The sequence below is a fragment of the Hevea brasiliensis genome, chromosome 11 (genome assembly GCF_030052815.1).
Source record: "Hevea brasiliensis isolate MT/VB/25A 57/8 chromosome 11, ASM3005281v1, whole genome shotgun sequence".
In the NCBI taxonomy this organism is placed as follows: Eukaryota; Viridiplantae; Streptophyta; class Magnoliopsida; order Malpighiales; family Euphorbiaceae; genus Hevea; species Hevea brasiliensis.
Window position 1 is genome coordinate 70,496,726 of NC_079503.1, and position 26,126 is coordinate 70,522,851.

The following is a 26,126-nucleotide window of genomic DNA, read 5'->3' on the forward strand; positions in this document are numbered from 1 at the left end:
CGCATTTGGATTATTAAGAGAAAGTCTGTCTCGAGTTGATCTCGCTGGCAGAGGTTGAAATTAAGAGAGTTGTATAGGAGATTGACTCCCATATATATATTTGATTGATGTGACACACAGGTGTGTGGGTGCTCCAAATTATTCTCTATGTGAATATTGTTTGAACTTGGTTGAATGTGTTGATATATACTGCATTTTATCCTTAGGGATGCATTAACCTTATATAGTTATAGAAATTATATTTAAAATCAATGTCACGACCCAACCTATGGGCCAGACTGGCACTAGGACCTGAGCCATCCTAAAGCCCCTGAGGCCCGTAGTAAGCCTAACTATTCCTCAACCCAACTCTAAAGCCCATTTAGGCCCAATTTCAAGAATTCAATCGGACAGAGTCCGGCCATGAAATGGACATTTTAATGGGGAGTTTTTGACTCGTCGGACCTGTAAACACAATATATAATCAATTGAGGAGCTCAGCTCACCCTCCACATACTCATAATAACATAAAGCCAAATGGGAGCTTAGCTCCCTCATCCAGTCCAACATACATGCATATAATAAGTTTACAGGTCCAACATGGTAAATTATATTACAGACCCAAATCAAATAAATATTTCTAACACATGCGAAAATTCTAGGAGTTAACAGAATTATACAAACACTACAGACTTTAATAGACGACCTGCGAGAGAGAGGCAGGTTAGAACTCAACAAGAAATCTCCTGTAGCCTGGAAAAATAATGAACAGGAGTGAGCGTTCGACTCAGAGAGTAAAATATCAATTTTAACCATAATCTCTATAACTATCTAAAGCTAATACACCCTATAGAGTGAAATGCAACATCGTCAATATTTTCACATCATAATAGCAAAAAGGTAATCTGGAGCACTCACACATTTGATAAGGTCAAACAATACATATATGGGAGCTGATCCTCTATACAGCCCTCTTAATCCAACCTGTGTCAGCGAAGAACTCAAGCCGGACTTTTGGTTAATAAACCAAATTGGGGTCCCAACGAAGAACTCAAGCCGTGGCTACCCCGAAGGACCGGGTCCCAGCGAAGATCTCAAGTCGTGTCTACCCGTTCTATCCATAGCCAACACCATACCACATGCACGCCAACTCATGCACACTGCTCCAAATTACCACAACAACATCCATGGCACTTTAACAATTATGAATGCAACATAAAATGTGCCTAGTGTTTAACTACGTAAATACATATTTATAAGTGATGCATGGGCATGCTTGAACATATAATAATATCGAAATTACAATTAAAATTAATATTTTACTCACAGACTCAATCAAAGTCACTATGGCGGCTGGGCGGAGGAGGAAGGCTATCCCGGCTTGCCTGACAATTTTATTACAATTATTTAATACAATTGACTCAATACAAACCAAGAAAAGACCAAATATGTGATAAGTCGTGCCGAAAATCTGGCAGAGTCTCCCCTATACCAAGGACCTACCCAACCTGCAAAAAAGCTTAAAACACACTTTCATATCCACAAACTATATATCCACAACTCAATCACATCACACAACCCCTCCTGGGCCCATCCAAACAGTCATCAATTACAATATGTAAAATTACAGTTTAGTCCTTATAATTGATCCTTTTTGCAAAACTACCCAAATAAGCTCTAAAAATTCTAAAACTTTGCCCCGCCTTCTTTAGCAATATCACTAAGCTAATGCAAAAAGAATCAAAATTTTGTGAGCTACCACAAATATTTTATGAATTTTTAATCCAATTCAAGCACTAGAAAATTACGAAAAAGTAAGGTTCAGGTTTACCTATGCCGATTCCGATCTCGGAAACGCGCTCGGAACGTCTGACAATGGTGGGGTAGCCAAAATCTCGATCCAATTCCAAGACTTTTTCAGTAGCTGGTCTGTCTGGCCGAAAATTCATAGACCTGGGCAATTATCAAATTTCCGCATGAAGCCCACAACACGGGGGTTAGTATATAATTTTTACGGAATTTTCTAAGCTCATTTAATGCTCGAAAAAACACTACGAAGTTTCGTGGGACTCACCGAAAAACAGTGTCGAAAAATTTTAAAATTTATATTGCCGCGAAGCTCTCGACGAGTGGAGTGCTCTGGTACTCTCTGTTTTCTCGTGGGGTTCACGGTTTGTGAGAAATCTAGCCCAAAAGTCGAAAAGGGCTAAAACTTTCCAGACAAAAATTGGACAAACCGCTCAATGGATTTTGGTGTTCTTAGTGTCTATGGAAACCTCTCGAGGTTTATATGGTCTTTGACACAAGACCCGGCCCAATCAGTGGCCAGATCGGCCAGATTTCGGTCGGGAAGCTGAAACGGCGTGCGCGCGCAGGTGGCTCTTCGCGCCGCGTTTTCCGGCCGCCTGGAGCATCGGCCTGCCGTGGAAAGGCACTAGGGCGGTGCGTCGGCGAGGTGGGGAAGGCTGGGTGGTGGCGGCGCAGCCTGGGGAGGAGAGAGGAGAGAGAAAATGAGAGGGGAAGGTGGGACGTCGGGCGCGCGCGAGGGAGAAAGAAGAAGAAAAAGAAAAAGAAAAGGCCAGTCCGATTTGATCGGTCCGATTCAAGATACAAAATTTTAAATTTTTTTACTCTGTCTTGGGACAAAAAACGAGGCCCAAAAATTCCGAAAAAATTCTAGAAAACTCAGAAAAATTCGTAGAATCCAAATATATTTTTAGTTTTGCCACGTGGTCTTTAAATTAATTTTTAAAAATCATCAAAGTTTTATATTTTCGAAAAATTGAACCCGATTTCTAAAACCTGAAAAATTTCAAATAATTTTCTAAAAATAAAATAAAATAAAATATTAATATTTACTCATAAAATAATAAATTTAAAAATTAGGGGTGTTACAATCAACATCTTATTCTATGAGTCGAACGCTCACTCCTGTTTACCTTATTTTTTCAGGCTACAAGGGGATTTCTTTTTTAGAATAACGTGCTCTCTTTTTTCTCAAGTTTACAAGTGGCTACTCATTTGTATTATTATTTTCTTGATTTATAATTTAAAACTCGGTATGTGCTAGCAGAAGTATTGATCTTGTTAGGGACTGAGTTAATTTAAGTTTTTGGTATTAATAAATGAAAAATTTTTAAGATATTTAAATAGTTTGTAAATGATGGTATCAAGGTTGAGTTGAACTCCCCTAACTTTAGTTTCTGATAATTATCGGGGTTGGGTTAGCTCGAATAAAAATATAATATTTTTATTTTATTTGCATGTTAGGCCTTAGTTTTTGCTCTTGCTTATAGATTTGGAGAACAGTAAGGCTTATTACGGCCTCTGGAGCTTCATGCCAGTTCAGGTCCTAGTGCCGGTCCGGCCTGTGGGATCGGGTCATGAAAATATTTATATATTATTTTTATTAGTAAAATATATTATATTGTGACACTTTTTCTCACAATAATGTTAATCATTAAATATAATAGCTTTATAAAAAAAATAAATATTACTAGAGTTCACCCAAACACACAAGTTACACTTTTTATATGGTCAATGTAATTTTTTCTTAAAAAGCTGAGAATTACCTTTAAAGTCTTCACTATAATACGATAACTATTTTCATTTTATTTGATTTGAGGTATGGTTATTGAATTGATGATATGTCAAATATATTATTTCAAACTGACAAATTCTTTGGCTAATATGTTAGTATTAAATGGTCAATTTTAATTATTTTCTTGTAAAAAGTTAATGCTCTTTTTACAATTAAATAATGATTAATGATAAAATTAAAATTTTGATTCAAATGGTTTTTTATTCTTTGCTTATAAATAATTGATACCTCGTGATGTTTGGGACACACAGTTGAATAATAAAAAAAGTCATTAAAAATTTTTTCTTCTTATATGTTGCTCTCAAACTCTTTTTTTGATTTGCTATATTTTTGTTATCTCTATTCAATATTTATTAGTCTTAATTTTCAAAACTTATTTATATTTCTATTGATTTCTAATTTCTTATAATGTTAGGAAAAGTTAATTAAATTCTAAAAGATAGTGGCTTGTGCTAAAATTATGTTATTACTCTTCATACTAATATTTTGATTATCCATCACTCTATTATCATTAGTTTTCAACCAAATTATTTTCCAATTTTAGTTAAATCTCTATATTTTTATATAGAAATCATCTCTCCACTATATTTTTGTTTATCATTAGAATCTCAAAGATAGATGACAATTATGATAAAATTGAAAATTTAATAATAAATAAGGATGATTGAAAAATTAAAGTTACAGTATCAAAATTATGGGAATTATCTTTTAAAAAATGGTATATATATATATATATATATATATATTTAAAATTTTATTATATTAATAGAAAATAATGTTATTTCATATATATGCACATATTGTTTATTTATTTAAAATTTAATTTTTTATAAAATATATTTATTTTATATCAAAGAGATAATCATTTTTGTAAACGTATTATTTTATAAAAATATATCAAATTAATCAAAAAATATACTTTACAAAAAATTAAAGATGTAGTATTTTTAAAAAGTATAATAACATATTATTTTAATTAATAATAATATTATATATATTTTTAGTATTGTTAAAATTATATAATTCAATTCATTATTAGTAATTTAATATATTTTTATATTAATTAAAAAAATTGTATTCATATATTTTTAAAATAACATTATTTTCTCATTAATTTAATATATTTTTTATGATTTAAAAAATAAATATTAATTTACATTAAAATATAAAAATTTCATAATGTTTAAATTGTGAAATATTATTTTTAATTAATAATGATGTTATATATTTTTATTATTGTTAAAATTAAATAATTCATTATTAGTAATTTAATGTTTTTCTCATTATATATTAATTAAAAATTATATTTATATTTTTTAAAATAACATTATTTTCTTATTAATCTAATATATTTTCTATAATAAAAAAACAAATATAAAATTACATAAATTATGAAATAAAACATAAAAATTTTATAAAATTTAATTATTTTTGTGAATGAAATAATTATATTATATTTTAAACAAAGTAATCATAGAAACTACTATATATATATATATTATATAAAGAATTAAATAAGGTATTTTAATTAATTATATCACAAATTAATTAAAATTTTATTATTATAGTAAGTGAAATTTTATTCAAATTAAATTAAATAAGAGAGAAATTTGAATGAAAATTAATTTAATAATAATAATTTCAATTTATTTAGAGTGTAGTTATAAATTATATTAAAAAATAAAAATTATAAATTACTCCCATGGGCATTATACTAATTTTCTATAAAAAGAAAACCTTACAAATCTTATGACAATTCTCCTACTTTTTATTTTTGAGAAAAATATAAAAATATATCATGTGATTTTGCATTTTGATATATAAGAAGTTATAATTTAATTTTTATTAATTTAATATTCTTTATTTTTTTTGGTTAGTAATTGTGATCCATAATTAGTAGTTACTATTTAATACTAATATAACAACACAAAAGCGACACATCGGCACTACATATTCATATACGTATCATATTTACTTATGTCGCCGCGTTAATATTATATATTTATCCTGCTGTCATTATTATGGGATAATTAATAATTTGAGTTATATTTACTAACAGGGATATTAATTTAACAAAAATTAAACTACAATATCTCATATGTGAAAATCCAAAACTATATGATATATTTTTTACTTTTCCCTTTATTTTACAAGAATTAAAATAAGATAGGAATAGCTTAGAATCAGTTGGGTTAACTCTGTTAAAATTTGCCACCACCGCTCTTTATTAGCTATGTAACGGCCACGTTGAAAATTTGACGGTAATTTCAGTACAGAACCGTAAAGAGACAAAATTACATTCAAGTTCCAACAGGTTTTCGTAGAAGCAAAAATACCAATCGCTTTGGTGTAGCTGTGAGTCTTCGGTCTTCCCTTACACAAAAATAAATAAGAGGAAGGCTTTGATCAAAATTCTTCTTCCCTTTTTCTTTTTCTTCACTCCCTCCTTCCTTCTCTTCAACGCCTTTCTTGTAATCTGAATTTCGAGAGGAAATTCGTCTCATATTCTCTTGATCTGATCTTCACTACTATTCAAGCTCATGGCCACCGCCGGAAACAAGAACATCAATGCAAAATTGGTCAGTTTATGCTTAATTGTTCTTGTTTTTATTTTAGGTTTTTGAATGCTTTTATGCGTAATTGTGATGAGAACAATTTTTTTATTTGTATTATTAATTATGTGTTTGTTTCTACCGAGTTTTGGTGTGGGTTTTGCGTAATTTTCTATAATTTTGATCTGGACCTATGTTTTTGTGCAAATTCAGATTTTTTTAATATATATTATTAATTATCATCTTTCGGGTTTCCTTTTTGTATATAATTTATTTAAATTCTGATATATGTTTCAATTTCCAACACAATTACTTGGTTTGTCTTTGTAAGATGTATATTACGGATGGTGCTTATATTGGTATTGGTTTTCTGGAATTATACAAGTTTCTGCGTTTTTTATTATGTAAATTCTGGAGTGGATTTACATTAACTTTTTGGGATCTTGTGTGAATTGTGTATTTTCTTTGTAATCATTGGTTTGGTTGGCTTTTGGTGAAGTGATCTTTACACTATGCTTGTGAGCTTTTGTTGGGTAGGAAAAGAATTGATATGTTTAATACTTGGGATAGGAAAAGAAAAGAAAAGAAAAGAGAGTATAGGCGATTTCTCATGTTTGAAAGTTTGAAGGATAAGAAATGATTTTAAATGTTAATGGTGTATTATAGTCATATTTTAAAAAATATTCAGGAGGGGTAACTCTTATTCTCTTAATTTTGATGGGAAAGAAAGCAGGGTTTGAAGAGATAACTTATCTTTCCTTGTCCTTTCTCTTCTCACCTCATAAAACTCCGAAACAAAGGATATCACTTATTTCTTTGTCTTATCCTTTCCTATCCCTTCATCCAAACTAAGTGTAAATGTCTCAAAGAAAACCGTCTTATAAGTTAGTACTCCTTTGGGTTACCTTCACTTGCAAAATTTGAGTTACAGCTCAACTCAACTGAAAGTCTTAAACTAAATTACATATGGAGCCTTCAAACTGCTTTTGCATGATTGTAATTTGCTGTATCTTAATTGAAATGAGTGAAATTAGGTCCTAAATTAGTGACTATGCAGTTGTCTGCATTTTTCTTCTTTTCCCAGCAATAGACAGCTTCTTCAAGTTTTGGTACTTGATTATTTCTTTTCAAATCGTGTTATTTTGTTTCATGTATTGTATTTTCCTGTGAAATGAGAAATTACATAATTCTGAATTCGTTATTTACTCTCACGAAGATTGTGGACTTCATGTTATCCTGACATCAGGCCATCTTAAATATAGCATTTAAGATTTTTTTTTCCTTCTCCTTCATTTTGAATTTGATAATGATGCTGAATGGTTCGTTTAAACGTTTTTGCTCTTTTTGGGATGGTTTGTTTATTCCAAAAGCACCAAAAAGAGGAGGCTTTAATCTGCTTGAAAGCTGGCTATAAGTATGATCACTTCTTTTAACAGCACTTTGTGGGAAAATACATCCTTTAAGTTTTCCATTTACCTCTGTTAGGATACCTTGGACTTTGCTAACAGCATTTATTAATTTGTTCAAAGGAGGTCCTTGATTTCTCAAAATCTAGACATGATAAATAAAGTTCCTCCATGCTGATCATGGAAAAATGGCCCCTCTGTTGCGCCATATATTTGCAATCTGTTTCTTTACTATTCAATAAAAATGTAGGAAGAGAAGATGTGATCTCTTCATGCAATTAAATCATGATATTGTGGCCATGATCATGCATAGTGGAAACAAGGCCATCGCAGCCGTAATTATTCACATGGCTAATCATTGTGCAATTTCTTTCTTTCTTTTTTTTGTTTTTTTGAAAAGTTTAATAGTGAATACATGTTCAAGAAGTTAATAAAATTTAAGAAATTCGATTAGTCAAATTGAGACATTGAACCCTTGTTTTGTGTTCATTATTATTGATTAACTTCAATAAATAGTGCAAAACATGGCATTTAAATTGAAATCAAGCCAAACAGAAGAATTGCTTTTGTCATAAGATTTTAGAAGGATGTAAGAAGACTGAAAAAAAAATGAGAAAGGGAGATTGGGCATCATGGGGAGCGAAATCTGCAAAAGGCAGGGATGAAATATGTCTTTTAAACTTATTGTAGTGTCTTGATAATTGTTGTCTTACATTGGTTTGGGATAAGGTATTTGTGCTAATTATTAGACTTGGGCAAACCTTCTCCCCTTAGCTAGCTTTTGGGCTTTAGTTAGCTTTTGAGATTGAGTTAAACTCAGTTCATTTTCTCTACATAGTATCATAACTTATCTTGATTCAATGTTGGGCCACTGGCTGATGTGTTTGCTTGCAAGCTTCACACTCCAAATGTTCATGCCTGATTGTGAGGGGGTTTGTTGTCCCACATTGGTTTGAGATAAGATATTTGTGCTAAATATAAGATGTGGGCAAATCTCCTCCTCTTGAGCTAACTTTTGGGGTTGAATTAGGTCTAGTCCATTTTCTCTACAAAAATAACTGTTACATGAAAGACATAAATGTTATTTGATACCATGGGTCTCTTTTCTCAACTTACTGCAAAATAAGCACCTGCTCCTTGTGAATGGCCATACTTTGTAGACAAGTTATTTGTTTTGTACAGTACACTTGTGTCACACCTTACCCCTCTGTAAGGCATAACATGATCCCGTAGAATACCTAATGAACTACCGAACTTCACCTACCGATAACTCATTAAGTACCCTACAAGGGATTTTAAAACAATTTTCTTATCTTTGACAAGTGGTGAGCATTTCTAATAAGTATTTAAAACATTTAGTTGAAATTAAAACTAATTAATATTTTTGGCCATTTTAGTTTTCTGCAAATCTTATAAAAATTTTGACAGAGTTTCCTCTGTATTTTGAGAAAACCGTTCTTCAAATACCTGAATAAAAACACTTCCAATAATTATCTAACCACTACTTCAAATTCATACTCAATTTCAACCAATTTCTCAAAATTCACAAGTTCAAAAATTCTCAAAATACTGTCCATCAATATCATTTATTCATATTCCATTCAAGATAAACAATTTATATATTCATCATACTAAAATTTACATTCAAAAAGTCCGAATTAAAATTTATTACAACTTTTATACAAACTTTGTACAAGCTGCTCAAGACCCATGTACATGTCCATACATTTATGTACAATATATACATCAAAAGAAATATTTACAGTTAAGGTATAAATTATACCCGAAAACTTTAGGCTGGTAGCTTCTCACACCTCAAGACTCGATCACTTTGCTCCTCTAGTCTCAGATCTGCATGACAAAGAATAAAAGCTATCGCTGAGTACTAGGACTCAGTGGTGCACAATATACTAAAATAATCTTTATGCAAAACTTAAAGCACATTCATTCAAAAATTTGGCTAAACATGAAAATTAAATACAATCATGCATTGTAAGGTTTTACATGTAAACCAAGTTCGTTTCAAAGTATCAAAACACATTTCATAAAACCCACGCTTAGATCACGCCATTCAAACAAATAGAATCTCAATAGCCAGAGACTAAAGAGAAATCATATCACAAGGCTAGCTAGCTCACATATATGGATATCCATTCACATCCTCTTCTACTGGCACACCTCAACACTTCTCCAGAGAAGGAATCAAAATTCAAAACTAATTACCCCACTAGTCGTGCTAGTGAGGTGTTCAAATATGTGGTCATGACACTGTGGTTTCAAAACTTATCTTAACGATTTGCTAAACATTGTCTTTTCAAATATACATAATAACTTTCAATAATTTAGATCAAACATCATAAAAATGCCATAATCCAATATTTCATATTATTCAAAACGATATGCAAAAGATGATTATAAAAGTATATGTTGTGCACAAACCTCAAACGAGTCGCCTGTTGGCCTTGACTCGACTCCTCGGGTTCTGTCCCGGTATTCTTTCCACTGAAACACGAAATTTTCCAATGTTTCAGTACTAAAACTTAAAATAAATCCAAAATAAACTTAACTTCACATTTACCTAGCTCTAACGTGTTAAATTCGACGTTCTCGAAATTTTGTGTTTCGGGTTACTATTCACTGCACTATTCAAGTCAAATTATTGACTTTCTAAGGCTTAATGGGTATGGGAACTCCAACTTCACCCACATACCACATTTTGGTCACCAAACTTGTTGGTTTTAGTCATTTGTTTAAAGCTTAGGTCATTTTGGCAAAATTGCCAATTTTCGGTTTTGGTTCTCCGAAGTTGCACTGTTCCATTGGTCGATCTACTGTTGGAATTTGACAAAACTTCCTTCATAGAAAATGTTCCTTATTGTCTTAAATGTATTCTCATTTTTGGATCACCTCAATCGGAGTTTTGTAGCTCAAGTTATGGCCAAAATAAGTTTACTGTTCACGTGCACTGTTCATACTGCAATTTAGGTGCTGGCAGGTTTTTGGTCCAACTTTGGTCAATTATTTGATCAAGTTAAGTTCATAATTTGGTCTCACTTTCTTCATATGAAATGTTGTACTATGTCTTAGGTTTCCATCGGTTCAAGAATCGCCTACATCCGAGTTTTATAGAGAGAGTTATAGCCATCCAAACATTGCTGCTCAATGAAAATTCTGCAGAATCTCAGTACAGTAATTTAATTTTGCTCAATGATTTTGAAAGGGTTAATGGCCTAATTTGGGTTGGTGTTCTTCATGAAAGTTTTAGATCTATATCATATCTAATTGCTGGTAAAATTTCAAGTCAATTTGACCTACCTAGCTCGAGTTATGACCAAATGAACAGTTACTGTTCATTTGGTCAGTTTAGTGCAGTGGCAGCCTGCTATCAACTCACTTTGGTCAATTGTTTCACCAAGTTTTGGTCAGTTTTTGGCTATGGTTCCTTAATGAAAATTGTGCTCTTTTATGTCTATTTTCATCTCCAATTGGTGGCATATCAATTGGACTTGTAAAATTTGAGTTTTGGTCCTTCAAAGTGGGTTTGGTCATGCTGCCAGCAGTATGACCATTTACCTCCGAATTTAGTTTTCATTCCTATCATTCCCACACAAGTTATTTGGTCATAATTGACCATTATTTCATTTCACAATAGGTTAAACATGCCATTTATGCATTTCTCCAAATTTTGGTTCATAAACCCTAGCATTGAAACCCTAACTCACTCATTCAATCACAATTGGTGCATTTCCATCTTAACACTATACTAATGTAAGTTTATTAACATCTTTAATTCCCTTTAAACACATCAAACCATACCAATCATACTCCCATCAACCAAGCCAAAATTTCAGTTTAGTCCTTCTCCCATGATTTTATTTCATTTCAAGTTTATTTACAAGCTCTTGATGCCACACTAACACTAATTAAACAATAAAAATTGAAGTTTATAGTACTATACCTTGAGCAGAATTTTCTTCCTCCTTTTCTTCAAATTTTTTTCTTTCTTTTCCTTGAATCTTCTTTCTTAGTTGCCCAAACAAGGTCTACTTATGGTAGAACAATTTTGTATGGTTGGATTTTAGTTTTTCAAGCTCAAAAATGAGCTTTCATGGTGGTTTTGTGAGGGAGAGAAGAGAGTGACGTTTTTGAGAAGATGAAGATGACTTTTTGTTGTTAATTTTTTTCTTTTCTTAATTTATTTTAGTTGATGGAAGACCACAAAATCCCATTTAATAAATAACTTAATTAATTTCTTATTGACATCATTCATGATGTCATCATCTTTAACTTTTCTATCTTCTTCTTCTTTTTTTTTTCTATTAGTTTTTTAATTTAATTCTCGATTCCGAAATTTTCTTTTCTCCGATTTTATTTGACAGTTAGGTCAGGAGTCAGCTCTCGGGGTCAATTGACCAAATTGCCCCTCGTCGGTTCATCCCGGTTTGCAAATAATCCAATATTTCTTCCGGCTCCCTGACCTAATTATTTGACTGACTTAACAGTTCTTTTTCGTGATTTTCTCTTTTCCACTGTGTCCATAAGGGTCCTAAGGACCGCAGCGTCACTTTTTACGGTTCGAAATTTGAGTTTAAAACGACTTCGCAGTCGTTCCCGAGAAGGTCACTCATCGCTGTGACTCTCGGCTCGTTTAACCTCTTATGTTCTGTTTTTCTTATTTGTAGTTAACTAATTAAACATTACTAATTATTTGTGTTTATGGCTTCTCCTGTTGTCTTAAATGTGGCTCTAATCTCCTTAATTGTCCGAACCGACACCGGTCACCGGAACAGTGAAATCTACCAGGCAATGCAAACGGGGGTGTTACAACTTGCTTTTGCATGTCATAGATGGTTCTTTTGCTCATATTAATGAGTATTTTATTTATAAAATCATGCATATCCTTTAGAAAATTTAATTGTTACATGAATTGTTTATTCAGCATAGTCTTGTTCATGTGTAGTATATTATGCTTCAGTCTTTATGACTTAGAACTTGTTCAAGTTTACTTCTGTTCAAATTTCAGCACCTTCTTATTTTAAAATTTCTTGTCTGTTTCATTGGTCAATTTTAACATTTTTTTTTTAGTTTGGATACAGCTCACTTGTTTCTTACAATGATGTTTATTTTATGCTTCAGGTGCTTCTTGGGGATGTTGGTGCTGGAAAGTCTAGTCTTGTGTTGCGTTTCGTCAAAGGGCAGTTTGTTGAATTTCAGGTAGGTGCAATTACGGTCTTGGAAAAGGGGTTCTGGGGGGTGAGGTGAGTAGATTACAACATTGTTAATGGAAATTCTTTGGAACTTGACTATTGCTTTGTGATATTAGGAATCAACCATAGGTGCTGCTTTTTTCTCACAAACATTGGCTGTGAATGATGCAACTGTAAAATTTGAGATTTGGGATACAGCAGGTCAGGAGAGGTATCATAGCTTGGCTCCAATGTACTACAGGGGAGCTGCTGCAGCAATTATTGTGTATGATATAACAAATCAGGTAAGATATTTCTTCTTTGCAACATAGGTTGTGATTATGAAATGTTTGTTATGGTTATTTTGTTTTATGCAAAATTGTAAATGATTCATTACAACTATAGATTATGTAGTTTTACTGTGTCCATGGTTAATGAGGTCTCTTACTTCCTCATTCCATGGAAAGAAATGGAAATGCTGTGTGCAGTCGTGTATCATTGTTTTACGGTTAATAAACGAGCCAACCAAACTTTGAGTAGCTTAAGCTTAGGCTTGGCTTGAGCTCAATTCAAGCATCAATATCAGAGCTCAAGCTTGGCTTGTCTTAAACTCCTTTAAAACAAGACTAGCTTGAGCTTATCTTGTTCAAATGTAAATGAGTCAATTTCAAGCTCAGCTCATTTAATTGTAAATGAGCTAAGCTCATAGTTACCAGATTTGCTCACGCCCCTTGGGTATCGTGATCTGGGTCACACTTTCCAATTCTAGGAACATTTGCATACCTATTCTCTAGGAGATGCGATCTGGGTCTCTAAAATGGGAGTTTCGGCAAGCAACAAAGGGGGGAAAAAAGAAAAGAAGGAGAAGAAGTACACAACAGCCTTGCGTGAAAGAAATTCTGCAGTTTGTACCATTTTTGCTCTTGCCTTTCTACCAAAATATTAGTAATTGTAAATTGTCTATGAATAATAATTTTTGTAAACTCAACTCAACTCAACTCAACTCAACTAAGCCTTTATCCCAAAAATTTGGAGTTGGCTATATGGATTCGCTTTTTCCACTCTGAACGATTTGGGTTAAATCCTCAGAAATGTGTAATGCTTCTAAGTCATTTTGTACTACTCTCTTCCAAGTCAATTTAGGTCTACCCCTTTTTTTCTTTCTATCCTCTAACCTAATGTGCTCTACTTGTCTAACAATAATAATTTTTGTATAAAGTAAAGAAATTAATATACACACTCATGTAAATGGTTCAATTAATATTATATGGATTTTGCTATATTATATTTTATTAAAACAAAAGTAATTTGAGTATATATATATATAAAGTATTTGAGTACAAATTTGATTGTAATAAAATTTATGAATAGGAGATCACCTCTTAAGCTCAAAATTAAAAATGCATGTTGCAATGCATAGATCTACCAAACAGATCAATTAAAGTTACCCTGTGTTGGAATCTCACTTGTGGGAACAAGTCCCACATTGATAGTGTACAAGAAAATTAATGGGCATATAAGTGTAAGCAAAACAAACTGAAGCCCAATTTCAAGCTCAATTCAATGTGTAGCTTGCCAATTTGATATTCGCACACTTTGGTCCATAATTCTCAACATGGTATAAGAGTAGATTAGGGTCTGGTTTCAGTTTCAGTTTAATTTTCTGGTGTTGCTGCTGCATTTCAGTTTCAGGTTTCAAGTGTTAACCAGATGTTCCGATTGCCACTTAAGGGGAGTGTTGGAATATCACTTGTAGGAACATGTCCCACATTGATAGTGTACAAGAAAATTAAGGGTCATATATGTGTAGGCAAATTAAACCAAAATGGCTTAGGTCATTTTGGTGATGCGGTGCCCAATTTCAAGCCCAATGCAGCGTGTAGCCTGCCAATTTGATATTCACACTCTTGAGTCCGTAATTCTCAATACTTTGTTAATTAAAAGGTTTCTTCTCAATGTTTCTACTTAAGTTATATGTGACAGTAGCATAGCATGTTCTGCATTTGTCATAGAAACCAAGTTTATGTGGATATTTAATTGTCACCTAGCTGGTATTTCTATGTTTTTGGAAGATCATTCTTCAGATTCTTAGTTCTTGTTCATGCCTCCACATTGTAATTTTGTCTTGTTCCTATTTGAAGTTGCTATGGTTTTCTTGCCTTGATTACCCTAGTTGGAGCTAGCTATATAGATCCTTTTTCTCTTACAATTGTTTTGATGAAATAAAAAATTGATTTTTGTTTTGTTCAATGCATTGAAGATTGACCTTCATCAGGCCTTAAAGTTTTTTTTTTGTGGTCTGAAGTATTTTATTAGAGGCTACTGTTAATGATGCAGAATGTGCCCCAAGGGATTTTAGGAGTACATATTTTAGGAAGAAATATGAAAAATAGTAATAGAGTGTGATTGTGTATTCTAATTGGATTAGGGTTCTTAATTATATTGGGATTCTTAATTCCTAAATAGACTGAGATCCTTAATTCCTAATTAGATATTTGTGGTTATACAAACACTATGTATAGGCCTAGTTGTTTTCTTTATTTTTTAGATTTGCTATGATAATATTATGTGATCAATAATATTTTGAGAATTAGTTCTATTTTCAACGATTGATCGTTGATTTGTTCTTTGTTCCTTTTTGTTCTACATCAATTTGGTCCTTGTATTTTAAGGAAACTAATTAGTTGATCACTATATTTCAAAAAACACTACTATTTAATTCATTTATTTTAGTGAAACTAATTATTTGATTCATGTATTTTGAAAAATATATTCTTGGATAAAAATAGAAATTTTGCTATGTGCCAACTAAATTTGGATTTACTTCTTTTTTGTTTTAAATTTTCAATTCCTTAGACATCATTTTTGTGTTTTCTCTATTGAGAAATAATTTTTTTGATTTAGAAATTTAAGAATACTAATTAATTTTTTTCGTGGAAATAGCTTGTAGCATTTTTATCAACAGACGAAAGAAAGAGAAAATGATGGGGAAGGGTATGGGCATAGATGAGAAGAAAGATAGAAAGAGAGAAATAATGGAGGATAAGAAAGAAATAATGGGGAGAAAATTAGGGTAGTTTTGGTATAAAAATAATTGTGGGACTAAATAGTTAATTGAGCCAAATTATAGGGTAATGTGTTCTTTTCAAAATATAGGGACTAACTAATTAGTTTCACTAAAATAGAGGAAATAAATAGTATGTTGATCAGTATTGAATAATGAAAAAATTGACGGAGTGATTAAACAGTTTAATAGAAATAAAATATTGGGATTAAATAATAATTTATCTCTCTCTATATATATATGGCTAGAAAATCAAAGAAATAGCAATGTACTCCTAGAGAGGGATTCGAGTGACAGTGGAAGGGTGGGATTTTAGAAGGCTTTGATACCAAATTGATGTAGAAGAACAAGGAACAAAGAACAAATGAAGGAACTAATTATGAAAATATTATTGATCTTATAAAATTGTCATAGCAAATTTGAAAAATAAAGAAAATAACTAGGCTTATATATAGTGTTTCTATATCCCTAAATATCTAATTAGGAATTAAGGATCTCAATCTATTTAGGATCCCTTTCACCCTCCCACCACCATTAAAGGCGTGCTTCAAGCGCAAGACACACCGGGTGCAAGCGGGAATGCCTCAAAGCATCAAAGGTGCAAGACCTCACTTAGGCGCACCCAAGCGCACCAAGGTGTCTCGGACGTGCCCTAAGGAGCTCAGACATAAAACACTTATAGCTACGTTATCTTTTTTTACCACATGTACAGCAGCAACGAAACCACAAGGAGGAGGAGGAGGAGGAGGAGGAGGAGGAGGAGATTTGACCTTGGCCTTCCTGCTCCTCGGCTTCTTAATCTAGGTCTGTCTTTTTTACTTTTTCCTTCATTCTTTCTTGCTCTCTTCTCTTTTCCCGGAGGATAGAAGAAGATCTAACCTGGGCCTTCTTGCTCCTCAGCTTTTCAATCCAAGTCTCTCTTTTTTACCTTTTCATTCACTATTACCATGACTAAAGATGAGCACCATGCCTCGGCTTCACAGCCACCCCATGATTCCTCATTACATGACCAATCTGAATTTGTTGAATTAGAAAGACAAGTTGAACAACTTATTGCACAAATGAAAGCTACGTGCAAACAAATTGCAATGTAAGAAGAGTTTGTTAATTAACACCTAGGGTCACCTCATTCTGTTGAGTTTGCATTTACTAAAATTTATACACTAGACACACAACATGCATCTCATAGGGGTTGTAATGTAGCATCAAAGCAAGTGACATTTAGCCTTGTTGGTAATCTTCCTTTGCACTCTAGAGATAGGACACATATTGGGTATGATGAGCATGTTCTTGATGAAACATCTGCAAACAAATAGTCAAACTGAAGTTGTGAATTGTAGCTTGGGTGATTTACTTGGGTGTGATGTGGGAGAGAAGCAAGGTAATTTGGTTCTTCTTTTCTAGAGTTTGCCTATAACGATTTAGCAAATCGTTCCACAGGTGAAAGCTCTTTTGATAATCATTCATGGCTATTTTCCCTGCACCCAAGTTGACCTTATTCCTTTTCCACCTGATATTCGTGTTTCACAACTTTCTGAATCTTTTGCTCAACATATTCATGATTTGCATACTGAGATTTGGCAAAAGATTGCTTTAAGTAATGAAAATTACAAACTTGCTGCTGATGTGCATCATAGGAATAAAGAATTCAATGTTAGTGATAATGTCTTGGTTCATATTCGCCCTGAAAGAATTCCTAAAAATTCCTTAAAGAGACTTCATTCTTAAGCCATTGGCCTTTTCTCCATTTTGCAAAAACTTGGATCTAATGCATATTTACTTAACTTACCTAAGGATATGAATATTAGTCTGTTTTCAATGTGGATGATTTGTCACCTTATCGAGGCACCTTTGAGCCTTCTTTGCATTCTAGTGTTTTTGAGGTTAGCTTGTGCCAAAGTCACCATCATTTCCTCAGTCTAATGATGTCATTGACACTGTGTTTGATGATGAGTTCGTTACTTCCTTACAAGGTGGATTTTGTAGATTTTTTGTCAAGTGGCAAAGTCATCCTGATTCTAATGCTACTTAGATCACACAAGAAGAATTTCAGACTTTGGATCCTTCTCTCGAATGCTTATTTGCAAATCAACTCTATGGAGTTTAGTTCTTTTCAACCAAGGGGGAATGATGCAGAACGTACTCTAAGGGATTTTAGGAATACATATTTTAGGAAGAAATATAGAAAATAGTAGGGTTTCTAATTAGGTTGGGATCCTTAATTTCTAAATTATATATTTAGGGTTATACAAACATTGTATATAGGCTTAGTTGTTTTCTTTATTTTTTAGATTTCCTATGATAATTTAATGAGATCAATAATATTTTGAGAATTAGTTTAGGTTTCTTTTCAAGGATTGATCATTGATTTATTCTTTGTTCCTTCTTGTTCTACATCAATTAAATAGTGTCTAATATAAGATAATTCGTCTGAAGAAAATATAGTCTGTTTTTAGACTTCCACGTAGTGTTCACACTTTATGTTTATACAGAATCTCATCTTTTTCTATATATATATATATATATATATATATATATATATATATATATATTGCGTTGGTTAAATTTTTTAGTAACTTGAATTTGTACTCTTGTAGGCTTCATTTGATCGGGCAAAAAAATGGGTCCAAGAACTTCAGGCGCAAGGTGACTTTACATTTCAAATTAGCTATAGAGAACCTGTTACATATGTCACTATATCTATTCATCATTCTTCTTGGTGTGGCATTTCTGAGTGGTTATGGTTTTACATTTCAGTGTTAATTACAAACCCAACTCTTTCTGGAATTTTCTCTAGTGATACACTTCGGTCCTCTGTTTCAAAATTAGCAATTGTAGTCCCTTAAGGTTCATTAATAATTCAAAACTTTACTCCTTGGTTATAAAATTATGAATTTTTCATTACACTTTAGTTCCTACACATTTTACAATAAATTACACTTTGGTTCCTCTGAACGTATGCTTTTAGTCCCTGAATTACACTAAAACACTCTAGTCTGTATACACTGGTGGTAGTATAGGGACTGAAATTGCTAGTTTTGGAACAAAAGAGACCACTGTATTTGAGGTAAACATCAAAGGCTTTTTGTTATTCAAACCAATGTTTTAAAATGAAACATGATTCGGTAATGTTAAATCTTGGTATGATCTGCTTCTAGGCTATCTGATATATTTATGTTCATTTCTTGCTTTTATTCATATATTGGTATATAGAAATTTTATTTACTTTTTTGGTTGAAATTCCTTAATCATTCTATTCTATATGCTTTCCTCAAGGCAACCCAAATATGGTTATGGCACTCGCTGGGAATAAAGCTGATTTGCTAGACGCAAGGAAGGTAGCTGCAGAAGTAAGTGTCTATGCTTGTACTGATTTATGTTACTAGTTGACTGTGTCTGTGACTACAAGATTCCTTAAATCTTTACAAATACTTAAGCATCCCAAGTACCAAGGACTTTGATAAGAAATTGAAGAGGCAACACAACTTGGTATTCTTTGGAAATCTAAGGTGATGGAGGCTAAGTTGAAAAGAATAGGATGTCTTTTCATTTGTGTGACACAGGCAAAGTTGGTAATCAACAGGATAAATATTTGTTTGTCAAAAGAAATTTTCAAAAACATTTTATGGAGACAAAGCCCTAGTTTTCACTGAGTACCTTGATTTTACCATGAGATTTAGTCGTTGAGCCATCCAAACTCAATTCAACCAGCTAGTTGGGGTCTCTGCCAAGCATCTGTTTTCAGTTTGATGTTTCTTCAAATGGGAAAGGACTCTTATGTATTGATAAGCATTATCAACTATATTGCTGCCGGATCAGTTATAGATATGCTGGCAAATTTTTATTTTGAGAAATATTTTTAAAGTGGGAAGAAATATTTTATTCTTTTCTTCTTCCCCTTTTGATGGGAGTGCACTGATATTGTGCTTATGAACATGGATGTTGCTTACATTTGACTTTTATTTGTTTATTCATGTACTTAATATATTAGAAGTGCCAAAGGAAGGATATGATAATCAACTGTAGGAAATATCGACACGAAAATATCGACACGAAATATGGAAAGATTTCTAGGTATCAAGTTCTTTTATTAATATTGCAGGAAGCTCAAGCATATGCTCAGGAGAATGGCCTTTTCTTTATGGAAACATCAGCTAAAACTGCAGCCAATGTCAATGACATTTTTTATGAAATAGGTATGTTAAAACATTTTGTCTTAAAAAAAGAAAACGAGGACTGAATTTTTATAATAGAATTTTGATTGTGATTTTTTTTTTTGTATAAAAATAAATTCTCGCACTTGAGGATGGCTGAAGTATTTTGGTATAATATAAACAATAAATATACTAAAATCATAATGATGAAGAAAAGAAAGATCTGGAATGGTTCTTTTGTTTGGTTTCCTTATATTGTGAACATTTTATTTCTCCTTGAATAAATTAGTCATGATCATTTTGTCCCTCTACCTATGGATGCAGCAAAAAGACTACCTCGAGTGCAGCCAGCACAGAATCCATCTGGAATGGTTCTTATGGATAGACCTGCAGAAAGGACAGCAAGCACATCGTGTTGCTCTTAACTAATTCTGTAGTGGTGTCGTTTCTGCTTGTCTGTATCTTGTAAAAGTTTCTTGACTATTTGTGATGCTCATTGAAAAACTTGTTTTATACTCCCTGGTTCATTGGTGTATTTAATCGTTAAGAAATGTACATGCATGATTCCTTTTCAACCTGTGAAACGGAAAATTGGAGTGGCTTCTTATGTAATGAAATGGTTTGATGTTTCTGTTTCAGTTTATCGTAGTACAAGTTAAGGTTCTAGCATACACTACTGTTATTTTGCAATATTGACAAATTCATGTTTATATCCTGCATTGTGGATCCTTTCGTTTGGATGCAAAATTGTGAGGCAAGATTTTGCTTGTAACGTGAAACATTTTACATCAAAGGGCTTCACTGCTTTTCTTGAGAGATTACTTGCAAGTGTCTATTTTTCTTCAACAACTGTTTCTAGTTTGGTTGTCAGTTTGAAAATTAATAATTTTACGTCTATTTCTTTTGTGAAATTATATCCTCGTTTTCTTTTTTGCTACACACGTAAATGGTAAAACTTCTGAACTACCGCAAAGTTGGATTGTTTTGTCCTTGGGATTGACTCGGTCTGATTCGTTTGAGGGTGTTTTTGGATAGTGTGAGGAAGGAGAGGACAAGGAAAGCGCAACAAGTTTACAAAAGTTTGCAAGATTTCTCACCTTTAATCAATAAGCTATTCTGCTGGTGGGCTAGACTTTGCTTTCACGGTTACCCAACTCTCCCTTGTGTACATTAGCTTGCTTGGTTAAAATGATAAGGTTGGTTAGTTTGTTATTGTTATTATTATTATTGGTGACATGAATCAACAGGAAGTTTAGTTGCCCAATTCGCAACCAATCAATGCTCATATTGACTTCTTTATAAATATGCATAATGCAAGCTTCTCAATCTTGAGACATCAACATCCTAAAAGAATAACAAGAGAACAACAGAACAACATTTACTTGGAGGTACAATCGATACAATCGAGCCCTGAATCAAAACTGAGCTCTAAATCAAAGCTATTGCACTAGCATTATCACATTCTAACAACAATTTTCTCTAACCCACTCCAAGCAAGCTACACTACCATAAGCTCTGCACGCAAAATGAAGCGTTAGCCTGTAAATGAGGCAAAGCCTCCATGCCAAGACACAACATTATTCCTAACGAGAACTCCACTATAAGTGTAACCAATACTCTTATCTTTGTTGGAAATGGTGACTAGAGTTTATGAGGTAGATGAAGAATTTGTTGATGAACTCTTTGAGAATGGTGAGTGTTGTTGGGAAGATCAACTATCTTTATAAGCATTTATTGCTAATGAGTCATCTAATGTCTTCCTTCTCTTGGAAGTTATCTTTAAGAGTGGTAGTAAAATGAGTGATACACTTTTGGGTGTATTTGGATTAAAGATTGTGAGTGCCATGATTTGTAGAGATTGAGAGGTTTGTGAATGAGAAAAAAATATTTAGTGTTTGTAATTTTTTTTTTCTCTCAATAGAAGTTTTGTTTGTGGAGTAGGCATAAGTTGAACAATTTTAATCAAAATTTGTATTTTTTGATTTGTGAGTTATTTTCTTAATAAACTGGTATCACAACAATGACTTGAAATGTTAAAGTTGGTGAGCACAAAATTTAAGCTGGAGTCATTCGATGAGAAAAATAATTTTAGTCTATGGCAAATCACCTTAAAGGATATTTTTGTGTAATAAATTAATCAAAGTGTTTAAAAAAGAGCAACTGACGACTATTAATGGTGATGATTAGGAGCTTCAACAAAAATTGGTGAGTACTATTCAATTGACGTTAGCTCCTAATGTGGAATATAATGTTCTTAAAGAGACTTCACCAGTTTTCATAAGGAAGAAATTAAAGAATTAGTATATATCCACATCACTCACTAATCGGAGTTGTACCAACTTTGAATGAAGAAAGGTACTAACATGAGAAATCAACTTAATGTCTTCAATAAATTAATTACTCAATTGGTTATAATTGGTTAGTGTTGGTATAATGGTAAGGAAAAGATAAATGATCCATTTCAAAATCAGTGGTTAATGAATTCTGCTTACCCTTCCACATTTGTTTGAAAAAGGAATGGTTCTGATACAATTGAAGAGAAAGAAAAAGAGTGAAAAAAGCTAGCCAATAGAGAGAAGATGGAAGTCGAATGTGTTGGTAAAGTATAAAGTTGCATGGTGATCATATGAAAATATTTATGGAGTGAGATATGTTCCTAAATCTAAAAGGTACTTGATTTCCTTGGGGATATTGAATTCCTTAGGTTTTGGGTATTCCATTAAAGGTGGAGTCATGAGAGTTAGCTAAGGTGCTCTTGTGATCAAGAAGGGTGAGAACCTTGGCGCAATGAATCTCTACAAATTGGAAGGTAGCACACTGATTGTAAGTATGTGTGATGAAGCAAGAAGCAATATTGATAATCAAGAGTGCGAAGAATTACCCAAGCAATATTGTGATCAAGAAGGGTGAGAACCTTAGCGTGATGAATCTTTACAAATTGGAAAGTATCACACTGGTTGTAAGTATGTGTGTTAAAGCAAGAAGGAATATAGGTAATCAAGAGTGCAAAAAATTACCCAAGCAAAAATTGACTTTTGTAAAAATGGTGAAGGTTAATTCTATTTGACTTGAAAATTGAGACGGTTTTAAAAAATTTGTTGGTTAGTGTAAGTAAATTGGAATCAAGGTGGAGATTTATTGAAATTGGCAACTTGAATTTATGAAGTATAAAAAGAGTTATTGTTGGAAATACTGGCATTTGACAAAGCTCTTTTGTGAGTTATTTTCTTAGCAATCTATCGCCTCGTTTATGTTTAGCTTCCTTCACCTAGGAGGCAAGGGCTTCCAATTTGTGACTTTTTCAACCTGAGCCACTACATTTCCATGCAAATCCAGCACCTCTCGTGCCTGACCAAAATCGTTAGCTATATTGGTTGCAGTAAAAATAAACCTATCCATCTCCACATGTTCATTTGAAAAGAGAAATCTATCTTTTCGAGCCTAGAGATTCTAGCAAACCAAACTAAAAAGAGTATTACATGGCACTCTATACAAGGTTGTGCTTTATGTTTAAAGAGAACCAATTACCTACAACCTGAGTTGGATCCATGAATCTTGTTACTAAATGAGGAGGAAGCAGCCTCCTTCATACCTTAAATATGAAGCATTAGTCCTTAAGGACATACAGGATAGTCTCCTCCCCTCCCATGCAAAGTTTGCAAGCTACTGAGATGCTCATATGTCTATGTGCTTACCTAACATAACAATCTAGAGGAACAATTGAACTCTCTTAGGCCCTTTCCATTTCCATAGCAAAGTCCACATGGGATCTTCCTCCATCCACTATTCCTTTATAATATAGTATTATACACTGACTTAATTGAGAGAGCACCTGAAGTGGTACCACTTTAACAGACCTCATCTTCATCAAGGTCAAGAATTGGAGGAGGGATAGCTATAATTTTAGAGAGGATAATGAGGGGTAATAATCCTTAAACTTCGGTCAATTCTAACTACCATTAGCCAAAACATATTGATTTATAGTTTCATTGCACCAGAGCTCTAGAATTGGCTAGATAACCAAAATCTTCAATGCCATGTCTTTTGATATCTTGAAATCATCCCAAAACCAAGCCATCATACCATTCCCACATACTAAATTAGAACATCTCTAACTGAACTCCACACCTTTTGCATTCCTTCCCAAGTTAAAGAACTTTTCTTATTTTTTGTGAAGCATGACATAACACTATTACAAAGCTTGTACCTAGTCCTAAAACCTAAACCCAAAGATATGCCTTTTAAAAATCAAGCTCTGGCCTAACTGCATGGAAAAAACCTGATTCAAAGCATGCATATTGCGAAAACCTAAACCACCATTATTTTTAGGCTAACCAACATCCCTTATATTGCCATAAACAAATTTCTTATAGAGCTTTTCAATTTTTTTATAGTAGTAAGTTTGACAAGTTGGATTGGGCATGTTCTTGTTTGGTTTGGTACATGACCAGAACAAAATCCGAAGAAGAAGTTTTGGACTTGGATCCCGAGATAGATAAGACTTTAAGAACCATCAGGAGAGAAAGGAGACGACAAGAATAAGATCAGGGAATTTTAGAAACTCCAATCATGGCCAACAATAACAACAGGCCAAGACCCTTGAGGGACTATGGAGCCCCATCTATCCAAGGATTCCAGCCCAATGTTACAAGCCCTACAGTGGAGGCCAATAATTTTGAACTCAAACTGGCATGGCTCTAGATGATTCAACAGACCCAGTTTGGAGGTTCACCTACAGAAGATCCATACTATCACCTCTAGTGCTTTCTTGCCCTATGTGATATATTCAAGATGAATAGAGTCTATGATTAAGCTATAAGACTCAGAGCATTGCCATTCTCCCTTTAAGATAAAGTAAGGAAGTAGTTACTTTCTCAAGCAGTTGGAACATTCACCACTTAGGAAAACCTCTCGTAAGTTTTTCTAGCAAGGTATTTCCCACCTGCGAAGACTATAAAATTAAGAGTTGAACTCAACACCTTGAGGCAAAAGGAAGGTGAATCACTCTATGACGCATGGGAGAGATATAAAGACTTACAGAGGGAATGTCCACACCATAGCATAGAAGATTGGCTCTTGTTCAGAATTTCTATAATGTGTTATTTCCCTCTACAAGGAGCACAGTAGATTCAGCTACGGAAGGAGACCTGATGGAGAAAATAGTAGGAAAAGCCCTTGAACTTTTAGAGAGGGTCACTTATCACAACTATGAGTGGTCAAATGAAAGGGGAGATACAAGAAGAATAGCATGGATCATGGAATTGGATGCCCTAAGCATGATAAATGCTCAGTTTGACTAGCTCACCAAAAGGCTTGACAGAATGCAAGCCAATACTATAGGGATAAGTAACCAACACTGCGACAATTGTGGAGAAGGGTGTATGACTTTAGAATGCAACAACTTCAATGAACCCTCTATAGAACAGCTAAACTATGTGAATGACGGAGGAAACTTCAACCAGAGCCAGCTCAACAATCCATATTCGAACACTTATAACTCTGGATGGAGAAACCACCCTAACTTCTCATGGTCCAACTTGCAGAATTAACCCATGAACAAGCAGCAAGGGTATAGACCACCAATACCCCCAGGTTTTTCGAATAGAGGACAAAACCTGATGCAGCAACAGCCACCACTCCCTCAACCTCAATAGCCCGAACCAAAGTTGACTATGGAATCCATGATGGAAGGCTTCTTAGCAGCCCAACAATAGCAGAACGAAATGATAAAGCAGTTAATTCTAGAATGGACCAACTAGCCACTCACAATAAGATGCTTGAAAACCAAATTGCTCAATAGGCAAGTTCTTCAAGGAAGGCTACTGGTAAACTACCAAGTCAACCAGAGATAAACCCCAAAGAGCACTGTAAGGAAATTACCTTGAGGAGCGGCAGAATGTTAGAAAAACAATAATCAAAGGAAAAATCAATTGAGAAAACCTCTGATGAATCTGATAACCAAATAGAGGAGAAGGAGGAAAAAGCTAAAAAGGAACAGGAAGAGGAAACAAAGAAGAAAAAGAAGTTACCAGAGCCATATCAACCTCCTCTACCTTTTCCCCAGAGATTCCAGAAGGCTAAATTGGATAAGCAGTTTGGAAAGTTTTTAGAAGTTTTATAGAAACTCTACATTAACATTCCCTTCACAGAAACACTTTCTCAGATGCCATCCTACTCTAAGTTC

General features: G+C 33.3%; 1 protein-coding gene and 1 non-coding gene across 2 annotated transcripts; one reads left to right on the plus strand and one right to left on the minus strand.

The window, feature by feature from the left end:
• Positions 1-5,882: 5,882 nt before the first annotated feature.
• On the plus strand, positions 5,883-20,580 carry LOC110670467 (ras-related protein RABF2a). Its single transcript, XM_058130112.1, has 7 exons — positions 5,883-6,159; positions 12,675-12,752; positions 12,862-13,029; positions 18,386-18,434; positions 19,065-19,138; positions 19,891-19,984; positions 20,267-20,580. Exons 1-7 carry the CDS (start codon positions 6,121-6,123, stop codon positions 20,365-20,367), a joined length of 603 nt encoding a protein of 200 aa, XP_057986095.1. The 5' UTR covers positions 5,883-6,120; the 3' UTR covers positions 20,368-20,580.
• A 4,318-nt stretch (positions 20,581-24,898) lies between these two features.
• Positions 24,899-25,005, minus strand: LOC131170891 (small nucleolar RNA R71). The gene has a single exon (XR_009141656.1). It is a non-coding gene; the product is annotated as a small nucleolar RNA R71 (small nucleolar RNA).
• Positions 25,006-26,126: the final 1,121 nt, after the last annotated feature.

Excerpts from the sequence above, each read along its gene's own strand:
- LOC110670467 (XM_058130112.1), top strand. The coding sequence starts at position 6,121 with ATGGCCACCGCCGGAAACAAGAACATCAATGCAAAATTG. Across the intron at positions 18,435-19,064 it reads CCAAGAACTTCAGGCGCAAG|GCAACCCAAATATGGTTATG; the intron begins GTGACTTTACAT and ends GCTTTCCTCAAG. Across the intron at positions 19,985-20,266 it reads TGACATTTTTTATGAAATAG|CAAAAAGACTACCTCGAGTG; the intron begins GTATGTTAAAAC and ends CTATGGATGCAG.